Source organism: Pleurodeles waltl, chromosome 10, assembly GCF_031143425.1.
Source record: "Pleurodeles waltl isolate 20211129_DDA chromosome 10, aPleWal1.hap1.20221129, whole genome shotgun sequence".
Taxonomy (NCBI): Eukaryota; Metazoa; Chordata; class Amphibia; order Caudata; family Salamandridae; genus Pleurodeles; species Pleurodeles waltl.
In genome coordinates, this window is record NC_090449.1 from 1,026,440,042 (window position 1) to 1,026,465,557 (window position 25,516).

A 25,516-nucleotide genomic window follows, 5' to 3' on the forward strand; every position below is an offset into this window, starting at 1 on the left:
TTGTGTTGCGTCATCTGCAGTCAACAACCCAGTTGTTGTTCGACCTGGGCTTTTCGGTGAACGAGCCCAAATCTCACCTGGAGCCCTCTCAGCGCCTCCTGTTCATAGGGGCAGTACTGGATACAACATTGGGTCGGGCCTTTCCTCCGCCTCAGCGGATTCAAGATATTCAGGATTTGGTTCCAATGTTTCGAAATGGAGCGGTAGTTCCAGTCCTCAAGGTCCTTCGTCTGCTCGGTCTTTTTGCCTCCTGCATTCTGTTGGTCACGCATGCTCGCTGGCACATGAGGGCTCTTCAGTGGTGCCTCCGAAGGCAGTGGTCTCAACACAGAGGGGATCTAGAGGGTACTGTCAAGATCTCCAGAGATGCTGCTGTGGATTTGAAGTGGTGGATTGCAAGCAACAATCTTTCACAAGGAAAGCCGTTCCAGCAGTCGCCACCAGTGGCCACAGTCATAACGGATGCTTCCACTCTAGGGTGGGGAGCTCATCTGGGGGATCTGGAGATCAAAGGTCTTTGGTCTCCAGAGGAACAGATTTTTCACATCAATCTGTTAGAGTTACGGGCTGTACGTCTGGCTCTCAAGGCCTTCCTCCCTTCCCTTCGTGGTCAGTCGGTACAGGTCCTAACGGACAATACTACCACGATGTGGTACATAAACAAGCAGGGAGGAGTGGGGTCGTACCTTCTCTGCAGAGAAGCTCTTCGGCTATGGTCCTGGGCAAAGGACCATCGGATTTGCTTGATAGCAAACCATCTGGCCGGAGTCTTGAACGTACGTGCGGACAGTCTCAGTCGCCACTTCTCGGCAGACCACGAGTGGCGTCTCCATCCAGATCAAGTCCGTTTAATCTTCCAGAAGTGGGGGTTTCCTCGGGTAGATCTGTTCGCCACTCGAGAGAACGCGCATTGTCCGTTGTTCTGCAGCCTTCAGTATCCGATGCAGGAAGCGTTGGGGGACGCGTTTCAAATGACCTGGTGCGGCCAGTTGCTTTACGTGTTTCCTCCCATACCCTTGATTCCTCGAGTATTGAGGAAGATTCGCCAAGACCGGGCTCTAGTAATCTTAATAGCTCCGATTGGCCAAGGAGGGTGTGGTACTCCGACCTTCTCCAACTCTCAACGTGCCCGCCGCTCCGTCTCCCTTTCAGGGCAGACCTCCTCTCACAGTCGCAGGGGCAGGTTCTACACCCCAACCTCCAGAGTCTGCACCTACATGCCTGGAGATTGAACGGGGCAACCTGAGTTCCTTCTCTCTCCCGCCTGAGGTAGTGGATGTTATATTAGCGGCCAGGCGACACTCCACTAAATCTATCTACGCTAATAGGTGGTCTAAATTTGTTGCGTGGTGTGGAGAGAGGCAGATTGATCCTTTACATGCTCATCTATCGGACGTTTTGTCTTTTGCTCTATCTCTGGCGCAGAAAGGTTGTGCAGTGGCTACCATTAAAGGTTATTTATCGGCCTTGTCAGCCTTCATATGTCTTCCAGACCAACCATCTTTATTTAAATCCCCTATTGTTATCAGATTCTTGAAAGGTCTTCTAAATCAATATCCTCCAAAGCCATTCGTTATGCCGCAATGGGATTTGTCCTTAGTCCTGACTTTCCTTATGGGGTCCCCTTTTGAACCTATGCATTCTTGCCCCTTGAGGTATTTGGTTTTAAAAACAGTCTTCCTGATAGCTATAACATCAGCAAGGAGAGTGAGTGAGTTGCAGGCCTTATCAGTAAACCCCCCTTATACAACTTTTTATGGGGATAAGGTGGTGTTGAGGACCAAGGCTGCTTTCCTCCCGAAGGTTGTTTCACCCTTCCATTTGGCTCAGGCAATTACTTTGTCCACGTTCTATCCTCCGCCTCATCCTTCCAAAGAGGAAGAAAGACTGCACCGTCTGGACCCAAAGAGAGAGCGTTGAGCTTCTTTATCGATAGAACAAAGGATTTCAGGCTGGAGGATCAGCTGTTTATTGGATACGTGGGCAAGAGGAGAGGAAAGGCAGTCCACAAGAGAACACTATCCAGGTGGGTTGTTCTTTGCATTAAAATATGTTACTCTTTGGCAAAGAAGGATCCTCCTGAGGGCATTAGAGCTCATTCCACCAGAGCTAAGTCGGCCACTTCGGCCTTAGCCAGAGGTGTTCCTGTGGTCGACATCTGCAAGGCCGCAACTTGGTCGTCCCTTCACACTTTTGCAAAACATTACTGTTTAGATTCTGAGGTTAGAAGGGACGGCCATTTTGCACGGTCAGTGCTGCAGGATTTCTTGGTTTGACCATTTAGGCACCCACCGCCGGGCGTGGTACTGCTTTGGGACTCTATTCATGAGGTGAGGAATCCACAGGTAGTTGTATCCATCAGAAGAACGAGTTACTTACCTTCGGTAGCGACTTTTCTGGTGGATACATTAGCTACCTGTGGATTCCTCACGGTCCCACCCGCCTCCCCGTTGCCTTTATGGTCTTGCCAAGTAATCCTTGAGTGCGCTCCTCTTGATCTTTGAGGGTGCAATAGATGTATATATATAATATATTTATATATATATAAGTATATGTGTATATATCTTTAGGTATATACTTGGTGTGTGTATATATTTTAAAAGAGAGAGTTTTATATATATATATATATATATATATATATATATATATGTACATAAAAAGATTTACAGTTATTCATACAATGTGGTGTATTTTTACAATATAATGGATGTTGCTTTGTTCTTTCATTGCATTGCCTGGTTGTTCTCATGCACGTAAAAAATGATTGGTACTGACGTCCGCACGTCGTCGAGGACCTCTTATTGCCTGTATGACGTCAGACGGCGTCGCGTGCGAGACAGTGACGTCCTCGTCGACGTGCAGAGACTAGTAAGAAGATTTCCGTCGAATGCTGGCGCCATGGGAGTATTCATGAGGTGAGGAATCCACAGGTAGCTAATGTATCCACCAGAAAAGTCGCTACCGAAGGTAAGTAACTCGTTCTTTAAGTAGACAAACTGATACTCGTGCATAGGAGGGGTAACCGGTTGCCAAACTGTATTTTCAGTGGCGTGTGGCCCCATGGGTAGCCACACTAATGGGTTGGGCTAGTGAGTTCTGTACGCCGAAAGAGGGGTCCTGCCATATAGAAAATGAATGGTGCATCTGGGGATGGGTAGATGCCACACTTCGCAGGAAGTGGCCATCAGGAGTGTGAGCACCTGGTGGCTCATTGGCCACTAATTGCTTTCAACTTTGAGGGAATTTTCTGAGCATAAATAGGGCACCCCAGGCACCCATAATCCACCTCTTTTTGGAATGGAGAAGAGGACTGAAGGACGGCCCTGCTGCACAAAGGACCCAGAAAGAGAGACTGTACCGACGTGGACTGCACTTGCTCAACTTGGTGGTTAGAAAATGGGAAGAATCTGCCTTGTGGACAAGTTTTTTTTCCAAGCCCAGCAGAGGAAGAGAGTCCAAGGGGCAGCTGGCTGGCCTTGTATTCGGAGCACTGAGCGACAACAGCTGAAAAAGCCTGCCGGGGCAAGTTTTTAGCCCAGAATTTCTTGTAGCCACCACTTGTCGCTGTGCAGCATCAAAGTCCTGGACCCGATGTTCAACGTTGCACCCGAATCTGCTGGACCTGGTAGAGTCATCAGAGTGCAGCTTGATTGCACAGAAGATGAGTATTCAGTCCGAGCATAATTTGACTGTAACCGTGAAACCAGGCGACTGGTAGCCCAGTGAACATTGGATTTCTTCCACCACTGAGAAGACTTCGAGAGCCTCTTCGCAACCGCATCACATCCATAGCATCTTGAGCATCTTCTCTCCCTTGCATCAGGACCGCTTCCTTGGGAATCTATTGCAGAGGGATAAAACTGCCTGAAACTAACTGAGTCTGCTTCTCCCACTGATCTAATAGTTTCGAGGACCTTACTGATCCTCTTGACTGGCTCCCTGCCAGAGTTGGTCAACCAAAGTAACGAAGTAATTGCATTGATATTTACCAAAATTCATTGAATTTACCTATCCTTGTTGGGGTTAAGTGAAAAAGCACATATTTACTATACTTGTAAAATCTGCATCTCCGAAACCCTGGTGGATCTTTTAGTTTTGGTGTTTAAAAATACTTAATATAATCTATTTTTATAAATCGGTGTCAGATTACTTTAGTGTCTTGTGTATTTCTTCTTCAGTTCGTTTGTTGCTGTTAAATTGCTTTAGATTTGCTCCTTTGTGTAAGCTTGACTACGCAGAGCCATGGCTATCCAGGGTTAAGCAAAGGGGTTCGCAAATTAAACCTACTAGTTCTAAAAGGGTTGATGAGTGTATTGCACACAGAGGTCGCACAACCACACCAATACAGCCTATTTCTACACACTGCTGACATTTCCCTCTGTATCGTAGCCCTCTCCAGCACTTAACAGGCAACCTTTTTTGGAATTAGCACTATTGCATAATATTGAAAGAGTGACATTCTTTTATAGGCCTGGGATTCTTCTGTTAAGAGCATCGACTGGGAGATGGATAAATTTACCCAAGATATTACGAATCAGTATTATTTGCATAAATGATGTATTGGATTTTAATTGTGCTGTTTGTTCGCTTTGCAATAAGTCTTACCGTAGAAAGATGTGTATTGTTTTTAACGAGATAATATATAATCTACAAACTGTTTATGAATTTATGCTTTCTCCTCTTAATGAACAATTACGTAACTGTATTTTCACATTTTACTAGTTTATACATTTTTATTGATTTGATATATGAATAACAATTTATTCATTTTTTAGTGAGATTTGTTTATCTCTGTTGAGATCGCTATCAATAAAAATAAAAAAAGCTGGTGATAAAAAGCCCTGTGAATCACAGGACTAGATTATTTTCCATTACCCGGTTACTGCAGAAATGTTCATTTGGGGCCAACGAGGTCTTCTATATTGGTAATGTTGTTTGGGTTGGTGAAATTACTGTGTACTGGATGGTGGTGAAATTGTACCTGCAATCTCTTACTAAGTAGCCATAGGTACATCTCTATAGTTGCTTTTGGGGATTTTCTTTCCTATAATAGGGATTGTTGGAAGACAGCTACATATTTCAGTCAGGGCAAGCATGTCATCGGGGCTCCACTCTTTTTGGCTCTGGTTTTAACCAAAGCTTACCACCACCCAGAGATCATGATGGTGGGAATGTGCCTGCCCCCTAGTTCTTTACATGGACTTACAAGCGGCCAGTGTGCTTGATACTTTACCAAATGCAGGGTTGAATTTGCATTGTGGACCAGAAGTGGAAGAAAGTGCAACACTTTGTTTTTTTGCACTGACGCAGACTACTGCTGCTCACTGTAGTTGTCAAACGAGCAGCAGCATTTGTGGACCTGCAACTGATCTCTGTTGAGAGTAAGACTAGTGTCTTTATGGGAATCTTACAACCTGGTCCAGCCACATCTTTGTCCTTGCTCCCTTTGTATGTATCTATAATGTATTTGATAAAGCACATTTCGACCAGAGGTTTCAAAGAGCTAAGAAGGCAAAACAAGAATTTTACTGCAGCTCCCAATTAAGATTAAAATAGCCAAGTTTTGACTAGTTTGCCGGAAAGACACTAGAATGGGGGTATTTCTAATTTTAAAAGGGAGGGAATTCCATAATCTAGCAGCAGCTGCTGAAAAAGCTCTACCCCCCCATTCCACTTTCTTTGTCCTGGGAGGGCAGGCTCACCTGAGATTAGCTGATCTAAGGGGGCGACTAGGCGAGTACCACCTAATAGATGGAAGATGGAACTAAGGGCCATGTAAATAGAGGGCCTTGCGAGCGAGGCACAACGTTTTGAAAATAATACTTTTCCTGATCGATAGCCAGTGGAGTTCATTCAGACTCTCTTTGGCGGATGCAAACTTGTCTAGACCCAGTACCAGGCGCACACTTTGATTTTGAATAAGTTGTAACTTATTTAGAGATGCTTGATTGATGTTACGATACAGGGCATTATAATAGTCCAGCTTCGATCCAATCAGGGCCAGAACTACTGTTACTCTAAGGTTGTAAGGTATGAAAGGAAGAATTTTCTTAAGCATCTCAATAATACTAATGCATGAATTAGTAATTTTATTAACCTGGGTGTTGAAGGTTAAGGCAGAGTCACAGACAATCCCGAGATTTTTGACCGCGGCGGAGGGGGACTGGTAATGTCCCTCACTACTCTGGCCAGCAGTTTGAATCCCATATAGATGAGCTGGCCCCAAAGATAATAAATGACCTTGGTTTTGTCCCCATTCATCTTAAGCCAAATTAGATCCATACTGGACTGAAATTGTTTTGCTATGTCCAATGTCTTATCTTGAAAGGAGACAATGATTTGGGTGTCGTCAGCATAGGGGGACACCTGTAATCCAAAGGAGTGCAATAGGTCCGCCAATGGTGCGACAAACAAATTAAAGAAGGTCGGGCTTAGAGAGGATCCCTGTGGAACTCCAGAGGGGAGCTGAAATGGGGCCAAACTAAAGTCCCCGCATTTAACTAATAGTGATCTGTCCTGGAAGAAACATGTACGTATGTTCAAAGCTGGTCCTCTCAGTCCAACCTGGAAAAAACTATCACTTAAAATGAGGGGCGAGATGGAATCAATAGCACCCAACAGATCCAGCAAGATTAGGATTGTGCCACCTCCTGAATCTACCGGTGTCATGATTGCGTCAGTCGTCGCAAGCAGGGCCATTTCCGTACTGTGATGTTTCCGGAAGCCATGTTGGGATCTATCCAGGCAGTCATGAGTTGTCAGGTAAGAGTTAAGCTCTTGATTTAAGTGCTCCTCTAAAATTTTGGCCAGTGTGGGTAAAAGAGTGATTAGGCGCAAATTCTTAAGGTCTTCTGGGTTACCCCCGTTTTTTTTAAAATGGGAACTATTATTGTTTCTTTCCATTCCGAGGGATACTCACCCCGTTCTAGGACTTCTGCATACAGCTTCTCCAGGGGGGCTAACACCGAGTCACAGACCAGCTGCAGCACCCTAGGGGGGGCAAGGGTCAGCAGGAGACCCTGAGTGAATCCTGGATAGTAGGCCCTTAATCTTTTCAGAAGTTAACGGTGCAAAATTCTCCATCGTGGCAACCTCCCTCAGGCCTGCGTTTAAGCAGGAGTCATGGTATCTCATAGGTGATTGGGAGTCCTGAAAAATACAGTGAACTTTGTTGATCTTATCTTTAAACAAATTAGCTATCCTATCACAGAAAGATTGCAAAATATCTAATCCTTGAGATACAGAGGGAGTAGAAAGGGTCTTAACGGCCTTAAACAATTCTTGAGGGGAGTTCACAGCATTTATAATTTTCTGAGAGTAATAATCGGTCTTTAGCCTGTTTAATGGCTGATTTGTATTGATGTCTTAGTTCCCTCAGCTCAGTGCTTTCAGACAGGCTAAGATAAAGTTTCCATTTCCTTTCCTGCCTTCTGCAGTCCCTTTGGAGAGGTTCAGTTCCGAAGAGAACCAAGGGGCTGATGATCTTGTCACCTCTGTGCGGTAAACTACCCTCCGAGGAGCCACAGAGTCAATGGTATCTTTAATCCAGGTATTAAAATCAGCAACTCATGAGCCAGTTCTTTCCAGAGGCTGCCCCTGAGTACCCCCTAATATTTGTGAGCCCCTTGCTGATACCATAATGGGTACCTGCTCTAAGCTCTGTTCTTTCCTACTGGTGAGTAGGCAGTTAGCCTGACTTCACTGACCGGCAACTGACGACCCTGATATTCGTTACTAAGATCCTACTCGAGAGAGCTGATAGACAAATGCCTTATGGAACATGACCATTGTGACTATGAGGAAATTGGGTATATTATACAGTGTGGTTGTATGGCCTTACAGTGTAATGCACTTACAAACCCCTTTAGGGCTAGTAGATTGTCTCAAACTTTTATATCAGCCCTGAGTAGCTGTGGCCCTGATAAGTCAGGCTTACACATAGGAACACACCCAAAGCATTTAAACAACTAAACAACACATTTAAAGAAGAAATACTCAAGAAATCTGACTCCAATTTGTAAAAATAGACATTTTTTTTTTTTTTTTTTTACCTCAAAATGAAAAGGATCAACAAGATGGTTCCAGAGATTCAGATTTCACAAGGTATAGAAAATATTCCCTTTTTCTGCAAACATGCATTGGCTCATTCAGTTATTTTGACACTTGAAAAACAGTTTCAAGAGAAACTTGGGTAAGTATCAATGCGGTTACTTTATCACTTTAGGCATTTAACTCTGGCAGTGAGCCAGTCAGGGGGACCAGGAAGGTCCTCCCAAACAGATAGCTTGAAATAAGGAGCAGGGTTCCCTTTGTTCCAGGCACTTGTATCTTCTTGTCGTAGACTCCTATGGAAGTGGTCCTGATGGAAGGGATAAAGGATGCTGAAGATGCTATGAATGCAGTGCGGTTGTCAGGGGTCTTTCTGCGGCTACTCCTTGATCCATGAAGTTTGTGAGGAGGTACTGGCCTCAAGGGTCAACACTCCTTCAAGTCCTCTCGGATCTGACAGTAGTCCAGTCACCACTGGGCTACCAATCACTTGGTATCGCAGTCACATCCGAATCCATCCTTGAACAATACCTTTTCTTCTTCGGTGACCAAGGGACACTGACAACTCTCCAGGGTCTAACAGACTCTGGTGCAACTTTGAGCATTAGGTCCTGGTCTCTAGTGTGCACAGTGGTGAGTAGTAGCAATGCAAAGATCCGGGCCACCAACTTGCCCCAGCAGGCTTCCTCAGCTGTTCTTGACCTGTGCTGCAAATGGGAAGTCAGCCAGCTGTCCCTTAGAGTATCTTGCTTTGGCTGGGATCTGGAGATGATTTCTCCACCAGCCGAACACATCAGGCAATCCCTTCTCCTTTGCTAGCCACCAGGCGCCGCAGATGAACTCCACGTCGGTGCACTTTCTCTTTGCTCGTCCTTGGTGCAGCTGGGCAAACCTTTTTTGATCCCCATCTCCAGTCTTTCGAGATCTGAGTTCTGGGTGTCTGGCCGCCCTTTTCAAGCCCATTAAATGCTTTCACGGAAGACGCAGTTAGTAGCCAAAGGGATACTAGGTTCCCTCCTTCATGACCTTTTCCTGTGAATTGTGGAATCTGGCTATCCTGGAATTCTCTGTTGTGCCCACTCCCAACATAGTAGAAACCTTCTTTTGGCTTACAACCTCCCTAGCTCAACCAAGAGGTGTGGTTATCAAGGAGGTACACACCCCTGCAAAAATGGTTTGTCAGCTGGTTTCCCATCTCCTGTCTGAGTGCCAGCTTGTCTCTCTAAGCAAAGGGCAGCCCTTCTCCCAAGGGTTCCCAATTTGCCCTCCTAAGGCAGCTTCTCCTTTGAAGCTCACCTTTTGAGCCAACACGCATGTGGCTTCCTGCCTGGTTAGAGGTATCATGCTCTCCTGCTCAGGCTGCTATTGTCATCTTTCCTGGGAGTAGTTTCCATGTCTTCCAGGAGGGAAAAAGCTGTCTCAGAGACTGACCCCGTGTAAGTCGTAGACAGGCACAAGGGATTTAGGGCAAGAAAGCGGCAGCTTTGTAAAAGTTACTACAGCAACAAGTTGTATTAATCATGACTGGGGCATCAAGTTTGGCTTAATGTAGTCGTTTGATACCTTACATATCAACTTTACTAGTCTGAGTCAGACGTTAGCAGCGATGCTGTAGCAGTCTGCAACTTTGCACTCACCAGTAGGGCTACTAGGCTTTTCCATAGTAAAAATGACAATTTAGTTTTTTTACTTTTGGAACATATAAAACACATTTTCTACTTTTGTAATATACAGCACCCTGCCTTAGGATTTTCTAGATCTACCTTAGGGGTAATATGCATATATTAAAATGGAAGGATTTAGGTTTGCCATTACCTCAGATGGCAAAGTCGATTTAGCAGTTTGAAAACTGCCCTGCCAGTCTCTGATGGTAGACTACGAGTCATGTTTTAAATTGGTATAGCACAACTAGTGTTGTGGTCCGTGGGGTGGTTGTCTAAGTTACAGGCTCTGGCCATATACTAGGGACTTAAAAGTAGGTTGGCTAATGCCAGTTGGGTAGAAAGAAATCAAACATACACACTTAAAGGTTAGGGTGCATGCACTTAGGGTGGTTAGCAGGTCCTGGTGCAAGCTGAATCGAAAAACCAGCAGCATCAGTCCAAAACATTGAAAAGGAGGCATTTCCTTACAGTGATCTTCCTGGTGGATATTTAACCTTAGGGTTAACAGGCTGAAGCAAGTCAGGATGAACAGATGCAGTCAAATATTTAATTTGTGGTTGCTGTGATACCACTGCTTGGCAGTGAAGGGCAGTGGGCATCAGTGTGGTGGTCCCTTGCATGGTGTGGGTGTGTTGCATGGGGTTTTCAGGAGACTTGTGGGTCTTTCTCTTGGATCCCACCCATTCAGCAAAAAAACGGATTCTGACTTCGAGTATTTTAAAGAAAGTAGGGCCACAGAATGCTTTGTAGGATGTTTGATCGCTGCCAAACAGTTACCTCACCACTTTAGGAAATTCAAAGGCTACTGTAAGGGGTTAGTGTTTAGATAATGTCAGCCTCTCCAGTGACTGCTGAAATCACCTCAGTCTCTTTGAGGTTGGGATGTGCATGTGGCAGTGAACATGCAAGCCAACAGGGCCGCCAGTCTTCCCAGTCTCCTTCCCATGTGGCAAGGGCCACCAGGACATTTTTATCTTCTCATTAGTGGTGCATGAACCACCCTGTAGAAAGCAAGATCGAGCACTTTCTCCCAGGGTGGTGATCCAACACTTCTAACAGATGGGTACTTCAAATCGTTCAGCATTGCCATGCCTACCTTTTTTTTCTCCTCTGCAAATCTTGCCTTACATCAGAGTAAATTTTAGAACACCTGTCCATTCTGTTGCAAGAGGTAAATGATTTATTTTCCTAATGAGGAATCCTCCTTGTCGATAGAGGGGAAACCTGTCAAATAACATTCACATATTTTTAATGAGACGATCAGCAATGGTAGCTACTCAAATAGAGTTGGTCCAGTTGCAGGCCCCTCTCCCTTTCACAGCGAGATCCTACAGTGGTGACAAAAGAATCACTGCTGGGTTGAAGATGTCATCTGGAGAGGTATAGATCATTCTGGTCTTTGATGGAAGCCCAATTCCATATCAAACTACTGGAGTTACTAACAATTCGCTTGAAATTGAAGACCTTCCTACTGTCTATCAAAGGGAGCGAGATGCAGGGTCTCATTGACAGCACCACTGCAATGTTCTGTTGAAACAAGCAGAGCAAAGTGGAATCCGGTGCCTTTTACTAGTACGCTCTGAGTCTCTGGAATTGGTTGGCGTGTTGGGAGTCTTCTGATTGCGAACTGCCTTGCAGTGTTTTAGAATGCCAGAGCAGAGGACTTTGGAGATGGTGTCTCGCAAACCACGAGTGTTGACAATATGCAAGGTGATGCTAGGGCCCTGCTGGCTGTAGGTAAACCCTAGCTAGAGCTTTTCACCAGAATTGAAAATATCAATTGCCAAATATTTTGCGCATTGGAGTTTACGCAGGAACATTCGCTATGAGACGTGTTCCAGCTGAAATGGAACTTGGACTTCTGTGCACTTTATTGCCTCTGGCTTTACTGCCCAGGTTTCTGAAAAAGATAAGGAACAGCCTCGCCAAGTCATCCTAGTGACTCTGATTAGACCAGGAGGGTGTGGTACCCTGGACCATCTGTATCTGTCCTCTGGCCTGGCTACTGCTTTGCGAGAATAGAATGTTGCAGCAGCAGGGTAGGGCGCTTCACCTGAACCTGTGCACTCTAAACCTCTGTGCATGGAGGAAATTGAGTGTAGCAGTTGAGTACAGTAGATCTGCCACCAGAATTGGGTGAATGTCCTCCTCTCTGCCAGACACACTTCCACGAAATCCATTAACCCCCTGTGCGCTGCGACAGATTTGTATTATGATGTTGTAATTGCATGATTGGACCTTTACAGTCCAAGCTGTCGCATGTTCTTTTGTTTGTTTGCCTTGCAATATCCTCTATTAAAGGTTATCAGCACTTCAGGCATTTTTATATCTGCTGGTTCAACCATCCTTGTTTAAATCACCTGGGGAAAGATTCCGTCGACTCACGGGGGATTTCTTCGTGGCTTCCAGTGCAGGATGAAGGCAGATAGCCCTCAGAGCATGCACCACCAGGAAACAGTCGAGAAAGCCGGCAGGATTAGTGGTTACAATGTCGTTGGTAGTCTTCTTGCTACTTTGTTGCAGTTTCGCAGGCGTCCTGGAGCAGTCAGTGGTCCATCCTTGGCAGAAGTTGAAGAGGGAGATGCAGAGGAACTCTGGTGAATTCTTGCAAATCATTATCCGAGGAAAAGCCCACAGGAGAGACCCTAAATAGCCATCAGAGGAGGATTGGCCACCTAGTGAGGTAAGCACCTATCAGGAGGGGTCTCTGACGTCACCTGCTGTCACTGGCCACTCAGAGGTCTCCATTGTGGCCTCATACCTCTGGATTCAAGATCACAGAGGTCTGGGACACACTAGAGGAGCTCTGGGCACTATCCCTCAGGTGGTGATGGACAGGGGAGTGGTCACTGTCCTTTCATTTGTCCAGTTTCGCGCCAGAGCAGAGACTGGGGGTTCCCTGAACTGTTGTAGACTGGCTTATGCAAGGAGGGCACCATCTGTGCCCTTCAAAGCATTTCTAGAGGCTGGGAGAGGCTACTCCTATTTCCAAAGGGAGAGGGTGTAACACCCTCTCTGAGAGGAAATCCTTTGTTCTTCCTTCCTGGAACTGGGCTTCCCAGACCCTAGGAGGGCAGAACCATGTCTGTGGGGTGGCAGCAGCGGTAGCTTCAGAGAAAACCCCAGAGCGCTGGTTTGGCAGTACCCGGGGTCCTTGCTGGAGCCCCGGAGATGCATGGAATTGGCACCCCAATATCAGATTTGGCATGGGGGTGCAATTCCATGATCTTAGACATGTTACATGGGCATATTCGGAGTTACCATTGTGAAGCTACATATAGCTATTGACCTATATGTAGTGCACGCGTGTAATGGTGTCCCCGCACTGACAAAGTCCGGTTAAATTGCCCTGAACTATGGGGGGGGGCACCTTGGCTAGTGCCAGGGTGTCCTCACACTTAGTAACCTTACACCTAACCTTCACTAAGTGAAGGTTAGACATATAGGTGACTTATAATTTACTTAAGTGCTGTGTAACAGGGTGATGTAGAGCTCCGATTCTGCCAGAGACCAGATGCCTCTGATCTCCACCTCTCCCAGATGGCCGCCCCATCCCAGGAGTGGAACATCTGTCACTACTGCCAATTCTGGTTGGGGAAGGGCGCAGGATCTGCCTCTAACCCAAACATGGTTAGTTCACCACCACTGCAGATCTTGTGCAGCTCCCTCCGAGATCTGGACCTTGTCGGAGAGATTACCCTGATGCTGCGCCCACTGGAACTTCAAGTCTCACTGCAGAGGCCACATATGCCATTTGGCATGTGTCACCAATAGGATGCAGGAGGCCATGAGGGCCAGAAGCCTCAGAGTTATTCTCACTGAAATCCAGGATATAGGCTACAAAATTGGTATCATAAACATAATATTGTGGACATACCGCTTGGGAGGATAAGCCAAAACTGCTTTGTGTCCAGAACAGCTCTGGTGAAAGGAAGCACCTGAAATGGAGTGAGGTGTTTCTTTGGAATGTTGATAGTGAACCCTAGAGAATGCAGGACGTGTGTCATAGTTTGGAGGTGGGAGACAACAGCCTGGGGCAAGCCTGCCTTCAAAAGCCAGTCGTTGAGAAAGGGAAAGACTGAAACCCCTGATCTGCACAGATGAGCTGCGACATCCAACATCTTTTTGGTGAACACCCGAGGGGCACTGGTGAGGCCAAAGGGGAACACAGTGAACTAGAAGAGCTTGTTACCTACCGTAAGCCACAAATAATGTGTGTGGGCACGCAGGACGGAAATATGGAAATAAGCGTCCTGCAGGTTTAACGCTACCATCCAGTTTCCTGGGTCCACAGCAAATAAAACCTAAGCTAGAGTGAGCATTCTGAAATTCTCCTTCTTGAGAAAGAGATCGAGGGCCACAGGAAGGAGTGCTGGGGGCTGGAGGTACATACAGCCTGAAGATCCCTTGGAGAAGATGTCAACAAGTCTTGGCAGCTGCAAGAGACATGGTGCATGGGGGTACTGTCCTGTGTGGTAAGGCAAGGGCTTACCTCCACGTAAGTTGGACAGCTGGAAAGGAGGACTAAGAGGACCACTCTAGACCACAACCTGTGATGCAGGATCCACGCATCTCAGGAGGTATCTTAAAGAACAAGTTACTTACCTTCGGAAACACTTTTTCTGGTGGTTATGCTATCTACCTGCAGATTTCTCACCTTCAAAACTCCATAGGCACTAGAGTGGATCCGCAAAACCTTCTCAAGAAATGCTCCCATGTTGTAGGAAAGTACCATCTTGCCTGGCATGTTACCCCCATTTTTACATGTATGTAAGTTTGTTTTTGCCTGTCTCACTGGGATCCTGCTAGCCAGGACCCCAGTGCACATAGTTTGTTGCCTGAATGTATGTACCTCTGTAGTGACTAACTGTGTCACTGAGGCTCTGCTAATCAGAACCTCAGTGCTTATGCTCTCTCTGCCTTTAAAATTGTCACTATAGACTAGTGGCCATTTTCACCAATTCTAATTGGCACACTGGAACACCCTTGTAATTCCCTAGTATATGCTACCTAGGTACCCAGGGCATTGGGGTTCCAGGAGATCCCTATGGGCTAGAGCATTTCTTTTGCCACCCATAGGGAGCTCAGACAAATCTTACACAGGACTGCCACTGCAGCCTGACTGAAATAATGTACACGTTATTTCACAGCAATTTACCACTGCACTTAAGTAACTTATAAGTCACCTATATGTCTAACCTTCACCTGGTGAAGGTTGGGTGCAAAGTTACTTAGTGTGAGGGCACCCTGGCACTAGCCAAGGTGCCCCCACATCATTCAGGGCAAATTCCCCGGACTTTGTGAGTGTGGGGACACCATTACATGCGTGCACTGTACATAGGTCTCTACCTATGTACAGCGTCACAATGGTAACTCCGAACATGGCCATGTAATATGTCTAGGCTCATGGAATTGTCCCCCCAATGCCATTCTGGCATTGGGGGGACAATTCCATGATCCCCCGGGTCTCTAGCACAGAGCCCGGGTACTGCCAAACTGCCTTTCCTGGAGTTTCACTGCAGCTGCTGCCAACCCCTCAGACAGGTCTCTGCCCTCCTGGGGTCCAGCCAGGCCTGGCCCAGGAAGGCAGAACAAAGGACTTCCTCAGAGAGAGGGTGTTACACCCTCTCCCTTTGGAATTAGGTGTCAGGGCTGGGGAGGAGTAGCCTCCCCCAGCCTCTGGAAATGCTTTGATGGGCACAGATGGTGCCCATCTCTGCATAAGCCAGTCTACACCGGTTCAGGGATCCCCCAGCCCTGCTCTGGCGCAAAACTGGACAAAGGAAAGGGGAGTGACCACTCCCCTGACCCGCACCTCCCAGGGGAGGTGCCCAGAGCTTCTCCAGTGTGCCCTAGACCACTGCCATCTTGGATTCAGAGGTGTGCTGGCACACTGGACTGCTCTGAGTGACCAGGGCCATCAGGTGACGTCAGAGACTTCTTCTGATAGGCTCTTACCTTTCTTACTAGCCTATCCTCCTTCCTCTGTAGCCAAACCTCCTTTTCTGGCTATTTAGGGTCTCTGCTTTGGGGAATTCTTCAGATACCGAATGCAAGAACTCACCAGAGTTCCTCTGCATTTCTCTCTTCACCTTCTGCCAAATGATCGACTGCTGACTGCTCAGGACGCCTGCAAAACCGCAACAAAGTAGCAAAGACGACTACTGCAACCTTGTATCGCTTCATCCTGCCGGCTTTCTCGCCCGTTTCCTGGTGGTGCATGCTCTGGGGGTAGCCTGCCTCCTTCTTGCATCAGGAGCTCTGAAGAAATCTCCTGTGTGTCGACGGAATCTTCCCCCTGCAACCGCAGGCAATAAAAGACTGCATCACCGGTCCTCTGGGTCCCCTCTCAGCACGACGAGCAAGATCCCTGGAACTCAGCAACTCTGTCCAAGTGACTCCCACAGTCCAGTGACTCTTCAGTCCAAATTTGGTGGAGGTAAGTCCTTGCCTCCCCACGCTAGACTGCATTGCTGGGTACCGCGTGATTTGCAGCTGCTCCGGCCCCTGCGCAGGATTTCCTTCGTGCACAGCCAAGCCTGGGTCCCCGACACTCCAACCTGCGGTGCACAACCTGCTGAGTTGTCCTCCGGCGTCGTGGGACTCCCTTTTCTGACTTCGGGTGGACTCCGGTTCACTCCTCTTCCAAGTGCCTGTTCCGGTACTTCTGCGGGTGCTGCCTGCTTCTGTGAGGGCTCCCTGACTTGCTGGGCGCCCCCTCTGTCTCCTCATCCAAGTGGCGACATCCTGGTCCTTCCTGGGCCACAGCAGCATCCAAAAACCCTAACCGCGACCCTTGCAGCTAGCAAGGCTTGTTTGCGGTCTTTGTGTGTGGGAACACCTCTGCAAGCTTCTTCACGACGTGGGACATCCATCCTCCAAAGGGGAAGTTCCTAGTCCTCTTCGTTCTTGCAGAACACCAAGCTTCTTCCACACGGTGGCAGCTTCCTTGCATCCTCAGCTGGCATTTCCTGGGCATCTGCCCATTCTCGACACTGTCGCGACTCTTGGACTTGGTCCACTTGTCTTACAGGTACTCGGGTCTGGAAAATACACTGTTGTTGCTTTGCTGGTGCTGGTCTTCCTTGCAGAATCCCCCTATCACGACTTCTGTGTTCTCTGGGGGTTGTAGGTGCACTTTAAACCTACCTTTCAGGGTCTTGGGGTGGGCTATTTTTCTAACCCTCACCGTTTTCTTACAGTCCTAGCGACACTCTAAAAGCTCACATATGTTTGGGGTCCATTTGTGGTTCGCATTCCACTTTTGGAGTATTATGGTTTGTGTTGCCCCTAAACCTATGTGCTCCTATTGCAATCTATTGTAACTTTACACTGCTTGCATTACTTCCTTTTGCTATTACTGCATATTTTTGGTATTGTGTACATATATCTTAAGTATATTTGGCATCCTCATACTGAGGGTACTCACTGAGATACTTTTGGCATATTGTCATAAAAATAAAGTACCTTTATTTTTAGTATATCTGTGTATTGTGTTTTCTTATGATATTGTGCGTATGACACCAGTGGTATAGTAGGAGCTTTGCATGTCCCCTAGTTCAGCCTAAGCTGCTCTGCTATAGCTATAAGCTTCTACACTAATAAGAGATAACTGGACCTGGTACAGAGTGTAAGTACCCCTTGGTACCCACTACAAGCCAGGCCAGCCTCCTACAGGTGTCCCTCCACCAAAACAGTATACACCTGTTGTTGGAAGAAATTTGTGGCATGGTGCACAAATAAATCTGTTGACCCTCTGTCTTTGGCCCAGCAGGGCTGTGCTTTTTCATGCGATGCGATGTCTGCTTTTTTAGGTTGCCTGATCAACCTTCTTTGTTTAATTCCCCTATTGTAAATAGGTTCCTTGACGGTCTTACACATATGTTTGCTACATCCCCATTCATTATGCCCCAATGGAATTTGAATTTGGTTTTGTCATTTTTTATATGTGCTCCTTTCGTGACTCTCTATAATCGTCCTCCCAGGTGTCTCACTTTGAAAACAGCCTTACTTGCGACCATTACATCTGCCCTCAAGGTAAGTTGTAGGCTTTTTCATCTAAGCCACCCTACCTTTCCATTTATCCCGACAAAGTGGTGTTTCACACAAGAGCCTCCTTTCTGCCAAAAGTGGGCCTTTGATATAGGCCAATCTATCACCACGTCTACTTTTACGCACCCCCACATCCTTCTAAGGAAGAGGAGAGACTCCACCGCCCGAACCCAAAAAGAGCGTTGGCGTTCTACCTTGGTCGTACAAAAGAGTTCTGGGTGGATGATCAACTCTTTGTTTCTTATGTAGGTGCGAAGAAAGGTTGGGCAGTACAGGAGCAATGGGTCGTACTATGCATTAAGATCTGCTAAACCCTGTCCAAGAAGCCCCTGAGGGTTTATGTGCTCATTCTACTTGAGCTTCAGCTGCAACCATTGCGTTAGCACGCGGAGTTCCAATCCTAGATATCTGTCAAGGTGGGCCTCTGTGCACACGTTCATCAAACACTACTGCATGGACAGTCAGGTCTGTCAGGATGGGTATTTGGTCCTACAGGACTTTCTAGTATGATCTTGGTTCGCAGTTCCACCTCCACGGATGATATTGCTTTGGTATCTATTCAAAGGTAAGTAATCTGCAGCTAGAAGTCTCTATCAGATGAACAAGTTACTTACCTTCGGTAACTCCTTATCTGGTAGAGGCAGATTCCTTGCCGACCCAACGATTATCCTCATTCTGCCTACTGAACTCTACGGACAGGTCTCCCTTTTTAGGGCCCTAATTTTGACGCATTAGTTGTCCATGTTATGTTGTCCATGTTATGCATCTGCGCTTCTGATGTTGAAGTTCGGCTGATGTCAGCTTGCCGGGGTGGCGCCTATATAGGACCGATGATGTCATACCTGACACAACCAATGCAGATGATTGACATAGAGCTAATCGACGCCACGTAATGGTGCGTAGGGATACTGCTTAAAAAAATACTTAGTATCAAGCTGACGCCTGGGGGAAATTCAAAGGTAAGGAATCTGCAACTAGAATAAATCTCTACCAGATAAGGTGTTACTGAAGGTGAGTAACTTGTTCATTAATTCATAATGACTGAGGCTAGTCTTCTAGAAAAATGAAAGTACTTTTGGCAAGTCCAGAGTCTTCTTTTATTCTACTGGAAGTTGATTACCATTTGTTAATGAAAAGCATAAAATTGAGGTTTCTTATTACTGGAAGAAATAATTGATTCGAAATTATACAATATGTGGAGGATTAAAAAGAGGACAAAGGGAATAATTGTAACTGGTGTATATTTTATTGATTTTATTTATTGTGTATTGATATGTAAAAATTTATGTCTAGGACTGTTTCTTGTATATATTTGCAAATTGTTTATCTATATTTGGCTAATACTAGCAATAAACCATTTACGGGTAGTTGTTCTAAAATAGTGTTTGATAAAATGAGAAATATTTTGAAAGATTGTAAACGTGATCTTTTATGTAACACATTAGCTCTGGCAACCCATTGAGAAGAGTGTGCTGCCCTCTGGATACTGCCATTTTTACTTTAATACAATTCGTGGTTGTATAAAACAACAGCAATGCTGGTATAGCCATGTTCCTAAAGAAGAGGATGAAAAGGTATGATTAGTTTTTTTTATTAAATAAGTTTGTGGTTTTTGTTTGCTAATCATCTGTGTCAAAAGATGAATTAAATTCTGCTTAACCAGTATACAAGATTGAAAGATAGCTATTGTCAACCCAGATAAGTAATTTAGGAATTGCTTCCAGAAACTTATTTTAATGTTCCTATTGGAGATGCTGGCTTTGGAATACACTGCCAGAGATTGAAACCTTCTGCATTGTCCTGTGATGGCCTTGTAGGAGAGTACCCTCTTTTTGCTATTGTTACACCCATTTTCAGTCAGTCTGCTTAACTGCGTTCACTGGAATCCTGCTAATCAGGACCCCAGTGATTAGGCTCTCTCTCCCTTCTAAATTTGGTTGTTGCATACTGGCAACCCAGTATTTCACCCACAGTTGGCATACTGGAGCCCCCTTATAGGTCCCTAGTATATGGTACTTGGGTACCCATGGCATTGGGGTTCCGGGGGATCCCTATGGGCTACAGTATATCTTTTGCCACCCATAGTGATCCATGCAAAGGCTTCTGCAGTGCTGCCATTGCAGCCTGTATGAAAAGGTGCATGCACCCTTTTACTGCCATTTACACGGCACCAGGTCACTTTTAAGTTACCCCTATAGGAGGCCCTACTGTCCTGAGGGCAGGATGTAGAGTTCCTGTGTGTGAGCGCACCCATTCACTAGCAGATGTGCCCCCCTGACCTCCAGGACCCTTTTCCTGGACTTAGTGAGTGCGGGGATGCCATTTTACACGTGTACTGGACATAGGTCATTACCTATGTCCAGCTACATAATGGTATCTCCGAACCTAGGCATGTTTGGTATCAAACATGTTGGAATCATACCCCAAGGCTTTTGCAAGCCTTGGTTGTATGATTCCATACACGGGGGGGTTCTTAGAGGACCCCCAGTATTGCCATTCCAGCCTACTGAGGTCTTCCAGGCAGCCTCAGCTGCTGCTGCCTCTCGGACAGGTTTCTGCCCTCCTATTGCTTGAAAAGCTAAAGCCCAGGAAGGCACAACAAAGGATTCCCTTTGGGAGAGGGGTGTTACACCCTATCCCTTTGGAAATAGGTGTTACAGGCTTGGGAGGCGTTGCCTCTCCATGCCACTGGAAATGCTTTGAAGGGCACATTCAGTGTCCTCTTTGCGTAATCCAGTCCACATCAGTTCAGGGACCCCCAGTCCCTGCTCTGGCGTGAGACTGGACAAAGGAAAGGGGAGTGGCCACTCCCCTGTCCATCACCACCCCAGGGGTGGTGCTCAGAGCTCCTCCAGAGAGCCACTAGGTTTTGCCATGTTGGATTCCAAGTTGGCAGGGAACTCAGGGAGCATCTGAGTGGCCAGTGCCCAGCAAGTGACATCAGAGCACTCCCCTGACAGGTGCTTACCTGTTTAGCTGACCAGTCCCCCTTTCAGGGATATTTAGGGTCTTTCCTTTGGGTGGTTCTTCAGATTTGAATTGCAAGACTCCAGCAAGAAGCCCCTGCATCCTCCACTTCAACTTCTCACTGAATAAACTGCATCTGGACCCTCCAGGAACTCTACAAACTTGAGATGACTTCTGCAACATTTTATCTTCTACTCCTGCCAGCAACTGCAACTGTTTCCCGGTCCTGCATCCTCAGAGGAGAGCCTGTCTTCAGCTTGCACCAGACAAGAGAACGATTCTCCCTTGGGGTGAAGGAGTCACTCCCCTGCTTCAGCAGGCACCTATTGCAACAACGACTGGCTGCGTGGATCTGCTCTCCTGCTGAGATGCGTGGATCCTGCATCACGGTTGGTTGACTGAAGTGTTCCTGACGTCCTACTGTCCAACTTTGGTGGAGGTGAGAGCTTGCCTCTCCACGCAAGACAGTACCCAAATGCACCACGTGTTTTGCAGTTGGCATCCTTCCACGAAGTTCTTCGTGCACCGTGCAGCTCCGGCCCCCAGCACTCTTTCCGGCAACGCACATCTTCCTGAGTGGTTCTCCAGCAGCGTGGGAGCCTTTGTCTTAGTGCTATGTGTGCCTCCTTTTGTACCTCCTTTGTCCCCGTGCTGTGGGACTCCGGTGTGTGCTGCCCAGTCTTCTGTGGGCTCTCTGAGTTGCTGAATGTCCCTCTGACTCCCCCTCCTGGGTAAAGTCCACCAGATCCCTCCTTGTCCCGGGCAGTGACATTTTCCTCTAATCGCAAGCTTTTCGTGTGCCAAGGCATGTTGGCGTAGTCCAGCGACGCAAACCAGACGGCAATCCTCCAGCTGGCGTAAGACATCACTTGCACGAACCAGGAACCCGACTCAGTCTTCTTGAGTGCAGTACTGACTGTTCTCCACCGGTGGTTCTTCTTTTGCACCTTCATCCAGCTTAGCAGGGGCTCCTGTTCTCCATGGACTCTTCTGTACTTTTTGGACTTGGCCCCCTTCTTCCACACGTCTTGAGGTCCAGGAATCCTCTGTTGGTGTCTTGCAGTCTCTGGTTCTTGCATAATCTTCTTTCTCGTGTTTCTGTGTGTTCTGGGAAAGTTACTGTGTTTTACTCCTGCTTTCCTGGGCTCTGGGGTAGGTTCTAGTACTTACCTTTGGTGTTTTCTAGTACTCCCGGAGCCCCTCTACACACCACACTTGCCTAGGTGGGAATTTGACATTCACGTTCCACTTTCTTAGTATATGGTTTGTGTTACCCCTATTTCTAACTCTTGTGATTTTCACTAATTGCACTGTTTTCTGTTTCTATGCCTGTTATTGCATATTAATGTACATAACTTATGTATTACTTACCTCCTAAGGGAGTATAGTCTCTATGGTATTTTTGACATTTGTTTCACTAAAATAAAGTACCTTTATTTTTGTAACACTAAGTATTTTCTTTCATGTGTGTGAGTACTGTGTGGCTACAGTGGTATTGCATGAGCTTTGCATGTCTCCTAGATAAGCCTTGGCTGCCAATCTACACTTACCTCTAGAGACCCTGGCTTCTAGACACTGCATACATTTCACTAAAAAGTGATAAATGGACCAGTACCATAGGTACCCACTACAAACCAGGCCAGCCTCCTACAGGCCCGCATGGTCCTGAATGTTTCATTGGCTTTGTTAAAAATTAAGTTGCACTGACAATATCAGGGCATAAAGTGGAGCCTGGTCCGATTTTGTTGCTTTTTCTAGATCTAGGTGCCTGGGTCCTGGAAGAAGTGGTGAAACACATCAGACTCCCCAACCATCACTCAAATTCAGTTTAAATTACATGTTTCCTTGATATTCTAGTCCCAATTTATTCTTACCATAAACAAATGCTTAGGAGTTTAAATCTTAAGGCAAGTGCATGAACTTAATGTTGAAGACAGATCTCCACGAAATCTGTATGTGGTTTCAGACCTTCTGTTTTTCTAATATTACAGAGAAGTGCAACACTTGGGTGGACACGACCTTTTTAGGCTGAGAATGCAGTTCAGTGGCTGATTTTAAACCCAGATGGAAAAGGATCCCCTTTAAGTGAGGAATAGGTTTACCATTTTCTGATAGATTCCTATGGGTGAGGCTGGGACTTAAACACATATAGGTGGTCATTACAACCCTGGCGGACGGTGTTAAAGCAGGGTTAAGACTGCCAACAGGCCGGCGGAATTTTTTTTAGCAATTACGACTGTGGCAGAAACCACCAACAAAGACAGCCACTTTAACACTCCGACCCCCACGGCGGTCACCGCCAACAGACAGGCGGAAGACAATGTACCGCCCACACTATTATGACAGGCCAATCCGCCACCTTTTCTGGGGCGGATTAATAGCGGATAAAAACATGGCGGAAACAGGAATTTCGAAGGGAAAACGCTCACCTCTACACACTCCACGAGGAACGAGGACACCATGGACCCAGAACTCCAAATCCTACCTGCGATAGTCTTCCTGCTCCTCTACCAGGAGCACGAACGCCGGCGGCGAAAACCACGGTGAGTACTGCACCTACGACACAGAGGAGGGGGGAGGCAAAAAACAGGGACACACACGCACACAACACCCCCACCCTCACCCACTACAACACACACACTAATACATATCTATACATTATAGTTACACCCCCTAACCCCACCGGAAGAATGCAAAGACAAAAGGAAATTAGTGTAACCATTGTAATCTATTAAAATGCAGTACGCAAAAATATACATATATACACTACTAACAAAATATACACCAAGAATAGTAGTCCAGGTATTGCACCATTTATAGTCCGTGGACCACTGGGCCCAAAATTCATGAGCGAGGCCCACACTCGATACCAGATCAAAACAGAGAGAACACTGCAGGGGCATCAGATAGAAATACAACAGGGGCATCAGATAGAAATACAACAGGCACCTCGGGGAAGGGAAGGGGGGCACCTCAACCGGATAAGTGCACGGCGCCAGATCCACGAGGGGGCTCAATGCCCACTGTTCAATCCTGGGGAGTGCAAAGCCACAGTCTCTCAAGTCTCTCCAGTGGGTGGGTTGCCCACTGCATTATCCTGGGGAGTGCAAAGCCACAGTCTCTCCAGTGGGTGGGTTGCCCACTGCATTATCCTGTGGAGTGCAAAGCCACAGTCTCAAGTCTCTCCAGTGGGTGGCTTGCCCACTGCATTATCCTGGGGAGTGCAAAGCCACAGTCTCTCAAGTCTCTCCAGTGGGTGGTTTGCCCACTGCATTATCCTGGGGAGTGCAAAGCCACAGTCTCTCAAGTGGATAACAGTCTCTACTGGTTCTGGAGGGGGACTGGTGCCCAGAGTGCTTCATCCTGTGAAGGACAGAGGTAGTGGACGCATGTCTCCACTGATTCTGGAGGGGGACTGGTGCCCAGAGTGCTTCATCCTGTGAAGGACAGAGGTAGTGGATGCATGTCTCCACTGGTTCTGGAGGGGGACTGGTGCCCAGAGTGCATCACTCACCCCGTGGCGGTCCCTGTTGCGTCAGTGCCCCTGCCGCTCATGGGCTAGCGGTGCTTGATTTGGCGGTGTCCTGTTCAGCGGTGCTTGATTTGGCGGTGCCCTGTTCAGCGGTGCTTGAGTTGGCGGTGCCCTGTTCAGCGGTGCTTGAGTTGGCGGTGCCCTGTTCAGCGGTGCTTGAGTTGGCGGTGCCCTGTTCAGCGGTGGTTGAGTTGGCAGTGCCCTGTTCAGCGGTGCTTGCCCTGTTCAGCGGTGCTTGATTTGGCGGTGCCCTGTTCACCGGTGGTTGAGTTGGCAGTGCCCTGTTCAGCGGTGCTTGCCCTGTTCAGCGGTGCTTGATTTGGCGGTGTCCTGTTCAGCGGTGGTTGAGTTGGCAGTGCCCTGTTCAGCGGTGCTTGAGTTGGAGGTTCCCTGTTCAGCGGTGCTTGCCCTGTTCAGCGGTGCTTGATTTGGCGGTGCCCTGTTCAGCGGTGCTTGAGTTGGCGGTGCCCTGTTCAGCGGTGCTTGAGTTGGCGGTGCCCTGTTCAGCGGTGCTTGATTTGGCAGTGCCCTGTTCAGCGGTGCTTGATTTGGCGGTGCCCTGTTCAGCGGTGGTTGAGTTGGCAGTGCCCTGTTCAGCGGTGCTTGCCCTGTTCAGCGGTGCTTGAGTTGGCAGTGCCCTGTTCAGCGGTGCTTGCCCTGTTCAGCGGTGCTTGATTTGGCGGTGCCCTGTTCAGCGGTGGTTGAGTTGGCAGTGCCCTGTTCAGCGGTGCTTGCCCTGTTCAGCGGTGCTTGATTTGGCGGTGCCCTGTTCAGCGGTGGTTGAGTTGGCAGTGCCCTGTTCAGCGGTGCTTGCCCTGTTCAGCGGTGCTTGAGTTGGCGGTTCCCTGTTCAGCGGTGCTTGCCCTGTTCAGCGGTGCTTGATTTGGCGGTGCCCTGTTCAGCGGTGGTTGAGTTGGCGGTGCCCTGTTCAGCGGTGGTTGAGTTGGCGGTTCCCTGTTCAGCGGTGCTTGAGTTGGCGGTTCCCTGTTCAGCGGTGCTTGATTTGGCGGTGCCCTGTTCAGTGGTGGTTGAGTTGGCAGTGCCCTGTTCAGCGGTGCTTGCCCTGTTCAGCGGTGCTTGAGTTGGCGGTTCCCTGTTCAGCGGTGCTTGCCCTGTTCAGCGGTGCTTGAGTTGGCGGTTCCCTGTTCAGCGGTGCTTGCCCTGTTCAGCGGTGCTTGATTTGGCGGTTCCCTGTTCAGCAGTGCTTGCCCTGTTCAGCGGTGCTTGATTTGGCGGTGCCCTGTTCAGCGGT

General features: G+C 47.5%; 1 protein-coding gene across 1 annotated transcript in view; it reads left to right on the forward strand.

Annotated features, from left to right (window-relative positions):
• TOPAZ1 (testis and ovary specific TOPAZ 1) overlaps positions 1-25,516 on the forward strand; it is a 1,339,900-nt gene that overhangs the window by 667,634 nt on the left and 646,750 nt on the right. The window contains exon 8 of the mRNA XM_069211977.1: positions 19,211-19,339. Within this exon, the coding sequence (XP_069068078.1) occupies positions 19,211-19,339 (129 nt within the window). The remainder of the gene's footprint in view (positions 1-19,210; positions 19,340-25,516) is intronic.